Genomic DNA, 13,773 nt, shown 5'->3' with positions numbered 1-13,773 from the left:
GACAAAAATGACAGATAGTTCGTTGGACATAAGAGAAGCCAAAGTCCCTAGAAAGCGCATGGGAAAGGGATAAATTATTAAATTAAATTAAATTAAATTAGAACGCCCTTTTCCGTAGAGAGACACTGAGCGTGCTCGAAGGTGTATGTACGTATGTAACATACAGTCACTTACTGTAGTCACTGGTATGACAACTATTGGCACCACTGCTATTTAAAAGAGTAGTACTTCACGCAATAAGCGTCGTACACATAAGGTTTTTTGTATTGTGTCATTGATTTGGATTAAACATGCAACAGCAAGAAAGGTGAGATATATTTTGTAAAACACAGTGTACTACTTTTTTAAAAAGCAGTATGACAAATGTGTAAAATTTGTTTGTAGAAAGAAAGGGGTCATTCTATTTTAGGCGCATCCGGTGAAGGCAACTTACCCCCACGGGTGGGGTCTCCTGTCATTTAAAACCAAAGAAGCGAGTGAATGAGTTATGTTGATCACATAAGAAGGAATATAATATAATCATGGCACGACCTATTGTACCCAGTCAACAAAAGTTGGCTGAGAAGCTAACTATTCTAAATGATAGAGGTATTGGAATGTTAACTCGGATTTATAATATAAAGAAAGCATGTGGTGATGCAAAGTCAAAACCTGGTTTTCTCTCTGATAAGAGTTTAGAGTCTTCTATCAAGACAATTGTCAGAAAGTTTCCCAACATTGATGTTAAGGGACTTCAAACGATTACAAATCTTCGCAATGAAATCATCAAATCTTTGTCATTGTATTATTACACATTTGTGGATTTGCTTGATTTCAAAGACAATGTTTGTGAACTTTTAACCACAATGGATGCCTGTGGTGTTCATATGGATATTACAATAAATTTTGATTTAACAAAAGGTTACTTAGATCTTGTTGTTACTTATGTTAGTTTAATGATACTTTTATCGCAAGTGGAAGATCGTAAAGCTGTATTAGGTTTATTTAATGCAGCTCATGAAATGGTACACAGCCAATCTGATTCTAGTTTTCCACGTTTGGGTCAAATGATTATGGATTATGATGCACCATTAAAAAAGCTTTCAGAAGAATTTGTACCTCATTCAAAATTACTGAAAAATGCTCTTACTTCGTTATGGCCTATATATCCTGGAAGAAATTTATCAGCTGATACATGGAGAGCAGATCAAAAACTCAGTCTTGTTGGAAGTCCTGGACAAATACTTAAAGCAGCAGCAACAGACACCATGTCCTGTGAAACTTTAAGTTTAGATAGAATAGAGAGATGGGTTATTTTAGGGTTCACATTATGTCATACATTTTTAAACCAGGAACAGCCTAGTAAACTTTGGACCACAGCTTTGGAATCAGGCTGGGTTCTGGCCTTATTCAGAGATGAAGTGATTTACATACATCAGTATATACAAACATTTTTTGAAAGTATAAAAGGATACAGCAAGAGAGTATCTGAAGTAAAAGAATGTTATAATCAAGCAATACAGAAAGCTGGTTACAGGCACAGAGAAAGAAGAAAATTTTTAAGGACTGCTTTGAAGGAGTTAGGTTTAATTTTAACTGACCAACCTGGTCTTTTGGGGCCAAAAGCTCTCTTAGTTTTGATGGGACTTTCTCATGCAAGAGACGAAGTTCTATGGCTTTTGCGACATGGTGTGAATCCTCCTACCCAAGGAAAAAGTAAAGGAAGAGGAAGTGAAGATTTGGTTGATCGTCAGTTGCCGGAATTATTATTTCACTGCGAAGAATTAAGGGCTTTAGTGAAGAAATATTCTCAAGTACTTCAAAGGTACTATGTACAATTCTTATCAGGATTTGATGCTCCTGCATTAGATCAAATGATACAAAATCTACCGGTTTGCCCTGAAGACGAAGGGGCGATACTTAGTGATATGTGTTCTAAGATAGCTAGTCTAACAGTAAAACAAGTCGAAGATAACGAACTGTTCGATTTCCGTGCTTTTCGGTTGGATTGGTTCAGATTACAAGCATACATGTCGATAGCAAAATGTAACATGAATCTGGCGGATAATAGAGAATTAGCATCCTTTATGGATACAGTAGTATTTCATACTAAAATGGTCGATAATCTCGACGAAATGTTAGTCGAAACATCTGATCTATCAATTTTCTGCTTTTACAGTAAAGTATTCGAAGATCAATTTCACATGTGCTTAGAATTCCCTGCTCAAAACAGATACATCGTCGCATTTCCTTTGATATGTAGTCATTTCCAAAGTTGTACGCATGAACTTTGTCCAGAGGAGCGTCATCACATCCGGGAAAGAAGTTTATCCGTTGTTAACATGTTTCTAGATGAAATGGCCAAAGAGGCTAAAAATATTATCACAACCATATGCGACGAACAGTGTAACATGAGTGACAAATTATTAGCGAAACATTGCGCTTTGCTAATCTCACAAGTCGTCAATAGGAAGAAGAAAGACAAAAATAAGAAGAATATGTATGAAATTCATAAACCTGGTATAGAGAGTTATAGAAAAACCAGAGAAGAGCTAACTACCATGGATAAACTTCACATGGCATTAACAGAATTATGTTATGCTATTAATTACTGTCCTACGATCAATGTGTGGGAATATACCTTTGCCCCAAGGGAATATTTGCATCAGCATTTAGAATCAAGATTTGCTAGAGCACTTGTTGGTATGGTGATGTACAATCCGGACACTAGCGAGATAGCTAAACCATCAGAGCTCTTCGTTAGCGTTAGATCATACATGAATGTCCTTCAGACAGTTGAAAACTACGTGCACATAGATATTACACGTGTATTTAATAATGCCCTGCTTCAGCAGACTCAAGAGTTAGACAGTCATGGTGACAAAACCATAGCTGCTCTGTATACGCAGTGGTACTCGGAGGTTTTGCTGAGACGGGTCAGCGCTGGGAATATTTGTTACTCCAGTAATCAGAGAGCATTCGTTAGCTTATCGGTAGAGGGAGCAATACCGTTCAATGCGGAAGAATTCTCCGACATTAACGAATTGAGAGCCTTGGCTGAACTCATCGGACCGTACGGTATGAAGATGTTGAATGAAAATTTAATGTGGCACATAGCGAGTCAAGTGCAGCAACTGAAGAAACTAGTTGCCGGGAACAAGGACGTTCTGATAGCTCTGAGAACGAACTACGACAAGCCGGAAGTGATGAAGGAACAATTCAAAAAATTGCAGCACGTAGACAACGTGTTGCAACGAGTTACTATTATAGGTGTAATTTTAAGTTTCAGACAGTTAGCCCAGTCTGCCTTGGTCGATGTCTTGGAGGAACGTATACCGTTCCTTCTGAGCTCGATCCTAGACTTCCGTCATCACTTACCATCGGGCGACCCCATGCGCGTTGTGTCGGAAATGACTTCAGCTGCAGGTTTAACTTGCAAAGTTGATCCCACGTTAACAGCCGCGTTGAGGAGCCAGAAATCAGAGGTAGACGAAGATGAGCATCTGCTAGTCTGTTTGTTGATGGTTTTCGTAGCTGTTTCGATTCCCAAATTGGCACGAAACGAGAACTCCTTTTATCGAGCATCTCTGGAGGGCCATTCGAATAATATACACTGTATGGCAACAGCAATAAACAATATTTTTGGTGCATTATTCACGATATGCGGGCAAAATGATATGGAGGATAGGATGAAAGAATTTCTTGCCTTAGCATCATCCAGCTTGCTCAGACTTGGCCAGGAAGCCGACAAAGAAGCAATTAAAAACAGGGAGTCTGTGTATTTATTATTGGATCAAATTGTCCAAGAATCACCGTTTTTGACTATGGATTTATTGGAGAGCTGCTTCCCATACGCGTTGATACGCAATGCATATCATGATGTGTACAAGCTCGAACATTCGCAGCCATAAAATTACAATAAAGGGGATATTTTGAACTTGCCACTCAGGGCCATTTTTTTACGTCCAGTTGTATGGAGAATGGAATCAGAAGGAACTTTATTAACAGTCTACAAGGAAAGTGGCAAAATGTTCTATTTAACGGATATGCCGTTTAGTAACATTGTTTTTTCTATACTGCTTAAAATAAATTCGAACTTTATTGTGTTCGAGATGTAAGTCTGTTTCCAATTGTATTTAAAATGGTCGGAAGAAAAGAATTTGCGCTAATTTATTTGAAATAATGCATTTTGCATAGAAACAGTACCTTGTATTTCATATTTGATACCTGGCTTAAGATATTCTATCACGTATCACATAATACGATTTTCTTTCACAGGATTCTATTATACATGATCCGTACAGTAAGAGAACGACGTTTTATATTACATTTTGAATTGTAAAATGCTGTCTGTCTTCGAATTGAAATACACACGTATCTTGAAATAAGTATCGCCTCGATATGCTACATTTTCTAATGTACAATTGTAACTTTTACAATAGTTTATAAAATAAATAAAACTATGTATAAAACTGTATTTTTTATCTTTGACCAATCCAAGTTCCAATTATCAAGTACCTTACAAGACCGAAAAATTATTAGAATAATTATTTGACAAACTTATATTTTGAGAAGACCGCCTAGAATGAAGTATTTTTAAAGTTCGACCACTGCGCCATCTATACAAAAGCGGCGGAAACTACTTAATAAATTACCGACTTATCGACTAAACTTTCGACAGTCGGTAATTGATCCTTCGGCAGCCGGTAAGTTAACGAATAGTTTGCGCCGCTTTTATATAGATGGCGAGAGGGCCGATGGCGGGGGTGTTAGGGACCCCGAAACACAGGCGACTGCACACCGCCACGGCACTATCCTGGGGTGTCAGGGACCCCAATGCATCGGCGAGTCTGTATATCGCCACGGGGTACCAGAGACCCCGATGCATTGGCGGCGCTCCTTACATACCGACATCTGGGTGCCAGAGACCCCGAAGCTAAAATATGCGACCCACTAATCAGACTTTTCATAGAAAAATTGAAACCTCTGGAACTTTTTACTCCGGCCACTTGGCCGCACAAATGCAACGGTTTTGAACTACTAGGTACGGGAGACAGTGGAATTTTCAACAATTTTGGAAACACACGCATCACATTTAACCGCAATAATGGTTGAAAATCGTGCGTAAATTCTTCGATATTCTGAAGTACAAACGGGTGAAATCGACCCCCACGCACCCTCCCGGAGGGTGGAGCGCCTAACATCCGCTGGCTATGAAAAAAAAAGTAGAAATAAAAAGCAAAATTAACATGGGAATCGATCTCTGCAAAGAAAAATATGCATTTCCATTTAAAAAAATGATGAAGTTGCTAATTGCACGCGCACTGTTAACATTTAAAAAAATCTGAGGGCCTACGGATGTAGTACTCTTAAAACCATTTATCTTTCTCCTTTGATATTTTTTCGTCAATGCACTAATAACAGAGAAATTACTAATCATTTTACTTTTTCATTTACCTGATTTCACTTTCTGGTTAATGAACCATTCTTACCCTTATTTGGTACCATTCCAATGGAACAGTCAGATGGATGATGGTGAAGAACATAGTCGCATAAATGTAAAATGTATGCTTTATTTAGTTCTTTACAATGTTTTTGTTTTTCTCTTTAATCACATTAACGTAACACAAGAGATTCACAATCAGATTCCTTTTTATTTATAATATTCTTAAAACACTCGCCACGGTTCCGAGACACTTTTTTAAGGGGTGTGTGTATGTGTGTGTGGAAAGAGAGAGAGTGGTGGTCTGAAGTTACGTTCAGGCGATTGGTCAGTTATCATGCTTAATTAAAAAATTAATTGAAAAACTGACTGAAAACTGTAGAGCTCGAGAGAGAGAGTTAGAGATATTGATAAGAAAGAATGAAGTTAAACGACATACTACGGCACGTACGAAACGTAAAGGCAACTTGGTGATTTGATGATGTTCCAAGTAACACTTTACATAGAACCAACACAATTTAAGAAGATGATTTATTAGATGGCTAAGGAAAGAACAAAATCGGGAACGGACAAGGAAACTGAAGAATTGTGATTCGAGGGTGCAACAACTAATTTTGGATGCACGATGTTGATAGGTCACCACATTTTTGGATCGATAGAAAAAATATAATCTTCGATTTCTTTTTTTTTTTTGTTTCTTCCTCACCTAACATTATGTACAAGTGATAAAGTAGTGTGCATTGCGTCACGACGACGCAAGGTCTGGATTAAGATAGGTACTTAAAAAAGAGCTTCTGCCTTTGAATCCTACGAACGTCATTCCGAATTTGTTTCTTCATCGCGATCGATCGAAGAGTTTTACTCGTTTTATCACAAAGAAATGTGTGCAACGAAACGCACCGTTATCGATAACTCGATCTTAATCCAGACGACGCAGAAAAACGAATAAGCTTAAGCATACGTAGTTAGAGGCTTTTCTCGGGTAGGGACAAATGATGAATGTGGAAACGTACACATTTGTTTCATTGAATCGTTATGCTTCTCCTCTCATACGGGCAAGCGACTTCTTCATCAACTAGGTACTATTGGCCCCATTCCACGCTCGTCTTAGGCTTTTTGTTTTTTCATTTCAAATATCTTCTTCCTTCTTTGATCGCATATTCAGTCGTTTGAATCTTGTTTGTATGGCAGTGAAATGGAAGCAAGGATGAATTGATTTACGAACTCGTTTCCGTAACAAACGTGTCACTTATCGCAAAATTCATTTTTTCTTTGTTTGTTCGAATGGCAGTTAATATTCAGCTTGCCGGAAAGTCTATGAAGTTACGATTATTTTCCCCGTCTATCGTTTGATCCTACCACCAAGATACGAATTGATTTACTTTATGGTTTTGACAAGCTGGTTTTCTCTTCTTATACTCTACTACGAATGGCAGTAAATTGTATTCATGGATCATCCATGAATTTATCGAATTGTTATCAGAAAAAAAGAAAGGATAAACTAAATCGCACCACGATCGGACGAGCGATTACGAATGGAACCAAAATGGAATCCCGTTGCATCTATACGCAAGAAATTTCAAAACTTCTTATATAATCTACATCGAACGACCCGTTTCTCACGCTGGATCGTCGTTAAAAGTCGTCACCTTAAAAAGCTAAGGGCTCGATTACACACACGTACAGGCATTCGTTCGTCATCCTTATAATCTCCGTCCCGATTACAAAATACAGAATAATATTTCGCTATAATACAGATTTGATATAAAAACAAGTATTTTTTGTTGTTGTATTCACTTTACCATTTGTTATGGATACGGATATGGATACATGCACAATCAGTTGCAACGTAGGTTTTTTTTTTAGTTAAGAAGAAACTTAGAGGAAGTTTTTAATCTTGGGAGAGACTAGGGAGAGCCTAAATTATAGCCTCCTATCTTCAGAGATGAAGAATATGGATAAGAATAGGGACATTTCTTCCCTTACATTTCTTTTTACCTGAAGAAAATCTAAGTTGCAGAAGATTGTACGTATATACAGGGTGGGCCCCATAAAATGGGCCATTTAATTATCTTCTATAGCTACGATGGTACGAGAAAAGTTTCATATGTAATTTAAATATTTTTAGAAGACAAATAAAAAAGGAGAGAATTGATTTTATAAACACCACTGTTTCCTGCCTTTTTTTCTTAAGGCCATCCATGTATTTTTATACGAATACATAAAATAACTTTAGATTCTAAAATTTGTAATTAAATGTGAAACTTTCTCCCATTGAAATAACATGAAAAAAAAATTTCACCTTTCATCGCAAAGTCAAGTCAGTTACAGCATATAGCATAAAAAATGTCATTTATAAAAACCTTTCATCTTTCTTATTTACCTTTTGAAATCATATTTTAATTATATTATATATGAAACTTTCCTTGTATAATCAGAGCTACAAAAAATAATCAGACATATCTTACATGGACCATTCTGTATAGACATATATACATATATGTACCCATATCGATATATAATTATCGTTTATATATATATATATTTATATATAATATCAATATATGTACACAGTTTAACACTCTCTCTTTTTTATTCTTGCACGCCCGTTCTCTTTTCTCTCATCATCTCTTTGTTGCCTCTTCTCGCTTTCTCTCCATCATCGGATCTCGCATGACCCACATCTTTCTTTTTTTCATTTTATAATCACATTGCGACTATTGTACATTTCCACACGATCCGCAAACTCGTATTTTCAGCGATCTTTTTATTTTTTTTATTTTGGCAGAGACACCTTTTTATTCTTCATCCCTGCGAACGTTGGTTCCATTCTACCTATCTGTATTTGAAAAACTGTTTCATTTCCGGGACAGTGTCTAAAACGAAATTCTATGTCTCTGTTTAAAGAGTGTGTATGGCTATCTGTCGTAACATCGAACAATTATTTAATGACATCTCCTACGAACAAATATGGAACCAGAAGAAATAGAAAATATGTCTAATTTTCCAAAAAGGAAATTGGCAAGCTTTATGTTATTATCAAAAATACAAGGAGAAGAACGTTAGATTGTGAAGTTAATAGTCGCGATAAATCAGCAGCATTTTCGTCCTCGAATTATTATCCAGAAAATGGGAACATGTCGGATAAAAAAGAAATGAATGTTTCCGCAAGAAGGTTCGACGAGGGACGAGTTAAAAAGAAAAATTCAGTCAATCGTACGTAATATTTTGGCGTCTCGAGATAAATGAAGTATGACATGGTATTTGATCCACTGACGACCGTAAGAGTTGAAAATTTGGTAACCATAATTTTTATCATAGTACTATTGTAAACCTTTCATAGATCAGAACCACGATCGATCCAACCATCACGGGCTGAAGTTAATTAATGTGTACCAAAAATGATCGTCAATGGATTAAATGCGTACGAATCGTTTTTTTCTCTGATGGTATATACGAGTATGCAGCTGTGTACGAGTATGCTGCGTTTTTTGAGCCCACGTATATATTAAAACATGTTTACATTTGAAGAGAAGGGCTCGTCTTTGGTCCGCCATGCGCATATTGTGAAGCGCTTTTACGGTACAGCCCCCGATAATTTGCAAGATAAAAACCGTCTTTAAATATAATTTATAACATTCGCGATAGCGGATATAAATTATCATTTGCAATAGATAACTAATCAATAATAGTAATAGCAATAATAATAATATAATAATAATAAGCATAATTAATAATAGAATCAATATTAATCGATTATAATTCTCGTTGAAATAATCGGTTAATGTAATATCGCTATAAAAAAAAAAAATTAATGAAATTTCTCGTGTTATTACTTTTCCTCCCGTTATTCATAGTCTCTCATAGCTCTGCTCGTTTAAATTGGCTAATAAAAATTAGTATAAGAATATTACGTATCATTAATTATTACGCTATAATGGTAGAGATCAATTGAATGACCTGCAATAGTTTGGTAATGGTAGGCGTGCTTCGCTCTAGAAAGTGGTAATATAATTGGAAATACTAAAAGAATTTTAACTAAATAACATTCGTAAAATACGACTTACATGTACCGTTAAAAAGAATCGTATCAAACATTTTGGCATTAGATCTTAACTATCTTTAGAATAAAACGTTAATGATTAAAATGTTAACTATGAATAAAAGTATTCCTGTGGAAGAACTCTGGAATAACAAAAAATAGCTTGCCTTTTAAAATCATACCTAACGGAATAACAACAGCGGTGGTCATATATTTATATAATATTAAAAAAAAAAAATAATGATATTGAGGTCAATGATAATGAATGGAAGAAACCTGGTTATTAATTCTTAATATAAGATATAAATTATTTTGATCCATGTTACCTGGATATACTATAATTTAAAAAAAGGGAAGGCTTAAATATAAAATATTAAAATAACATAGAAAATATCAGTGTAAACCTTAAAGTTTAAATAAAATATTTTTAATGTATTCTTAAATATATGTCTTTTATAGAACATTCCTTATAGTATCCTTTTATGGTCCTGGATAAAATAAGTTTCTTCCACCTTTCATTAATATAAAATTGAGTTAAATTGACTTGTATTTAAACAATGCAAGTATATGGCCACCACTGTGTATATTGTTCATACATAAAAGTTAAAAGACCCAAGGTACGTTCAGTGGGAGCATTTCAAGAATTACGTTTATCATCCTAACACTTATTCCAAATATATATTGTCATCTCCGCTCTCCCCATGGACTTCCCTTCTTCTTCTAACGAACCGATGTCACCTATAAAACCCACCATCCAGAGCGAAGTACACGGAATTCGATTTCACGAGGAAATCGATGCATAAACACTACTACGCAACATTGGCCATAAATGCTCCTTATATCGAACGACAAAAATACGCTTCGTTCAATATTTTATCGTGATAATTGATTTGCTGTGCGAATCCCAGCGTTGTTCACAGAAACAAAATTCTCCACAAACTTCCGTTCACGCGAAAAGGGTCTCGTGGACAGGATTAGTTCGATTCGAAAAGCCCATGTGATTTCATTTCTTTCTTTTTTTTTTTTTCATTTTTGATCGACACACGGATATTTGATGGCAACACACGGAGGAATCTGCGGGAAACATTTAAAAAGACGAATTACAATAAAATCGTACGATAATAGAATCTAACGATTTGTCAGTTTACGATCTATCACGTCCCTCCGGCACGGTTCATTTCGTCGTCCGATGTCCTCCAGCTTCGTAAAACGATATATCACCATTGATTAATAATTAGCACACTTCACCAATTTACAAATATTACGAACCAGTGTGTCCCCATTCGAAATAAAAACATTCATCCAGATCGGCAATCGTCGATACTTTCAAAATGTACACGATCCACCTTTGATTTACTCTTCTAGTTCTTTATCTCTGTGATCTTGAACGAACGAGAGACATTTTGGTGTATCGGCTGGATCGGCTCGTTTCACAGTTTGGCATTGAACAGAGAACAATTTATGGTACGATATCGAGACCATTCCTCGTCCTTGTTGTCAGTTCTCTAGGATCGTCACACCTTGTTGTGATGCCTCATCTCGTAGGCTGCGGACCTCCCCCCTCCCCCGGAGCCCGAATAGGCGCCGGCGTACAATTCGGGATGGTTGGACCTGCCGTAGTTGGGTGCTGGGTTACCGCTGCCGGGTGGCGCACTAGCTGTGGGAACCGAGCGATAGCCTGCTTAAAGTTTAGAAAAGGTATTCAACTATGAACAGAAACGAAGCAAACGAAACGACAAACATATTGCTGATACACCGAATGAAGTGTCATGAGAAGAGGCTATACAGAGATCATGCACTGCCTGTACTTTTCAAATTAATCAGCAAGATACATATTTCGTTAAGTATCGCTAGAACGCAAACGATGCAGAAGCAGCAGACTAATGTTATCATCAAATTAAAAGCTTCAACGTAGACTAACGTTGAAATGCTACGACAAGATACATAATTAGGAGCAAATACAAGAACTTGTAGCGAGGTGAATGGCAAGATTGAACGTTAAAGACTTCCGGTGAGAAGTCTGCTGGAGCCTGCTGTACATGTTCTTTGTTTCATAGATATCAGATTTACTTTAGATTCGTGAATTTGCTCCTATCAAGGATATTAATTATAGGCCCCAGCTCACCTCTGTAGGTCATAGAACGATAGTATCAGGTAGTGATGAGCGTCAATCAATGCGAGGAAGATGCAAACAGGAAAAAAACATTGATGTAGTTGCGGATCACACTGGGACAAATACGTGAGCAAGCTTCTTAGCTTGAGTTTAATCCTTATCTTTAGAAACCAATATACAAATACAAGATAAGCATTGATGTGATTAGGATTTTTACCTTGGGTAGGGTAAGTATCCTAACTTTACTGAAAATGTAAATGTTTAATATTACTTAATTCTACTTTTGCTGCCTTGTATATTGCATTTCGAGCCATATACTTATTTGTATTAAGATTTTTGGGAGTTGACAAATATATCTTTTATGTATTTTAATAATTTCTGGCGTGGGAAGTGGTCCTTCCACATTTCGGGAATGTGGAATCAAGGTAGATTTGAACTATTCCTACTAGGATCAAACTCAAGTAATGATAGCTGCCTCAAAAAGCAAAATAGTTACGAAGCAAACCTACCTTTTGGATAATACTGAGCACCTCTACCTTCTCCATAACCATGCGACGGCCCTCGAGTACCATTGTGGCCTCCTGGAACTGACCTGGGAGGTATACTTCTGGGTCCAGCACCACCTCCCCCATGTGGATGTCGCTGAAAGAAAATCAAAGGGAAAAGGAATCATTTTATTAAATGTTTAAACATACATCTTATTTTTTTTAAATTCATTTTATGTACCATTCTTCTTAACGTATTCATAGGTCTTCTAAGAGTATCACTAATACGTCTCGCTGGAGGTTTCTTAGGATTACTAGAAGGAGTGTGAACGGCACAGCATTTGATGAACAATCCCATGAAAATGATGAACGCTATCCCCATGAGCAACACCGCCCACCAGAATTCCTAAGAAAATAAACGTTCCATTTTTTTGTGGTATTTGTTAAATATAAAAAAATCAGGATGCAAGTGGAGATTATACTTACAGTCACCCATTGCGCTACCGTAAGCAATGTTTCCTTATTAAACAAAAGATTCTTCAATCTGGCTAACGGTCCTTCCGCATCGACTGCTCGGCACTTCAAAAAGACATCACAATATCCCTGAAATATATAATCAAATCACATTTAACATATGTAATTAAAAGTTCTAATGAAACCACACAATATTTCATGTCTTTAGATGTTTTACCTGAAAATTATCACAGGGTGATCCAGGACGAAGGCTAATCCCCCCATCAGGTAAACCAACAACGTGAGCAAATTCGCTGGTACTACGACAGGTAGATGGATCGGTACCATTTTGGCAGGCTAATTCACATAATTTACGTTTATCGATGTTCGGGATAACGTTACTCGTTAAAAAGCATTCGGTTAAATTCCATTCCAGACAAATCGATCCTGTACACTCGCCATTGATACACAACTGCGAATAAATTTTCAATTGTGAAATTATAGTTCAGATACCAAATTAGAATATAGACTGTTTGTTATCTTTTAAAATAAAATAAATTTTATAATATTTGCACGCATCACATTTTTAATTTTGCTATCCCCGGCAATTAAAATTAATTAATATTAATTAGATCTAAGATTTCTAAACAATACCAGGTGATGTTATTTAAAATTACAATAAAATATAATAAAAATAAAAATATAAAAAGTGTATTTTCTTACCTGTGTCCCCTCGTTACACCTAGTTTTGTTAGCTCTCGGCAATGGCGGAGGACATTCAGAAGACCGTCCATTGCAAGTTGAATTATAACTACAATCCGATTCAGCCTTACACTGAACACTCTTCGAGAGGGGTACGAATTGGCAAGATTCGCTCGAACAACAAGGTCCTTGACTGGGACTGTAAAAAAAAAGGATAAATCATGTAGTATATTGTCAGAAAGGATATGCGAAATGTTCGGGGGCTTACGAAGCATAAACCAGAACTCTGTGTACCTGCATTGTGTTCCGAATTTCCTGGTGCAACCTTTTGCTGTTTCGTTCTTTATCTTGTCCAATTCGGATACTTGTCTGGGATAACAACACTTGTCCACGCACTCGTCGTCGTCGTACCCACAATCGCATTCCTCTCCGGCTTCGACGATCTTGTTACCGCAGAACGCTCCAGCAGATGCTTTAGATAAAATTAATTTGGTAAAAAGGGGTATTAATTTTATTATTGAAAACACAAATGGATAGTGGTGTCCATAATTATGAT

General features: G+C 36.5%; 2 protein-coding genes across 6 annotated transcripts in view; one reads left to right on the top strand and one right to left on the bottom strand.

Annotated features, from left to right (window-relative positions):
• Window positions 1-179: 179 nt before the first annotated feature.
• Window positions 180-4,432, top strand: LOC114883126 (membrane-associated protein Hem). 3 transcript variants are annotated; one of them, XM_029200598.2, is made up of 2 exons: window positions 180-307; window positions 410-4,432. In XM_029200598.2, exon 2 carries the CDS (start codon window positions 522-524, stop codon window positions 3,888-3,890), a length of 3,369 nt encoding a protein of 1,122 aa, XP_029056431.1. In that variant the 5' UTR covers window positions 180-307; window positions 410-521; the 3' UTR covers window positions 3,891-4,432. The 3 variants fall into 3 exon arrangements, with proteins under 3 accessions (XP_029056431.1, XP_029056430.1, XP_029056429.1); XM_029200597.2 differs by having other exon boundaries at window positions 389-4,432; XM_029200596.2 differs by having other exon boundaries at window positions 385-4,432.
• A 1,102-nt stretch (window positions 4,433-5,534) lies between these two features.
• The window catches only part of LOC114883107 (disintegrin and metalloproteinase domain-containing protein 10), a 94,275-nt gene continuing 86,036 nt past the window's right edge, over window positions 5,535-13,773 (bottom strand). The window contains exons 9-15 of one of the 3 annotated variants that reach the window (XM_029200541.2): window positions 13,512-13,689; window positions 13,239-13,416; window positions 12,754-12,987; window positions 12,549-12,665; window positions 12,304-12,468; window positions 12,087-12,219; window positions 5,535-11,145 (exon numbers count right to left, since the gene is read on the bottom strand). In XM_029200541.2, coding sequence (XP_029056374.1) covers window positions 10,979-11,145; window positions 12,087-12,219; window positions 12,304-12,468; window positions 12,549-12,665; window positions 12,754-12,987; window positions 13,239-13,416; window positions 13,512-13,689 — 1,172 coding nt within the window. In that variant the 3' untranslated portion in view covers window positions 5,535-10,978. The remainder of the gene's footprint in view (window positions 11,146-12,086; window positions 12,220-12,303; window positions 12,469-12,548; window positions 12,666-12,753; window positions 12,988-13,238; window positions 13,417-13,511; window positions 13,690-13,773) is intronic. The other 2 variants (XM_029200542.2, XM_029200543.2) reach the window with 2 other exon arrangements.

Source organism: Osmia bicornis, chromosome 9, assembly GCF_907164935.1.
Source record: "Osmia bicornis bicornis chromosome 9, iOsmBic2.1, whole genome shotgun sequence".
NCBI classification, from domain to species: Eukaryota; Metazoa; Arthropoda; class Insecta; order Hymenoptera; family Megachilidae; genus Osmia; species Osmia bicornis.
Note: the sequence above shows the minus strand (reverse complement) of the source record. Positions and strands in the feature narration are given on the sequence as shown.

Excerpts from the sequence above, each read along its gene's own strand:
- LOC114883126 (XM_029200598.2), top strand. The coding sequence starts at position 522 with ATGGCACGACCTATTGTACCCAGTCAACAAAAGTTGGCTGAGAAGCTA.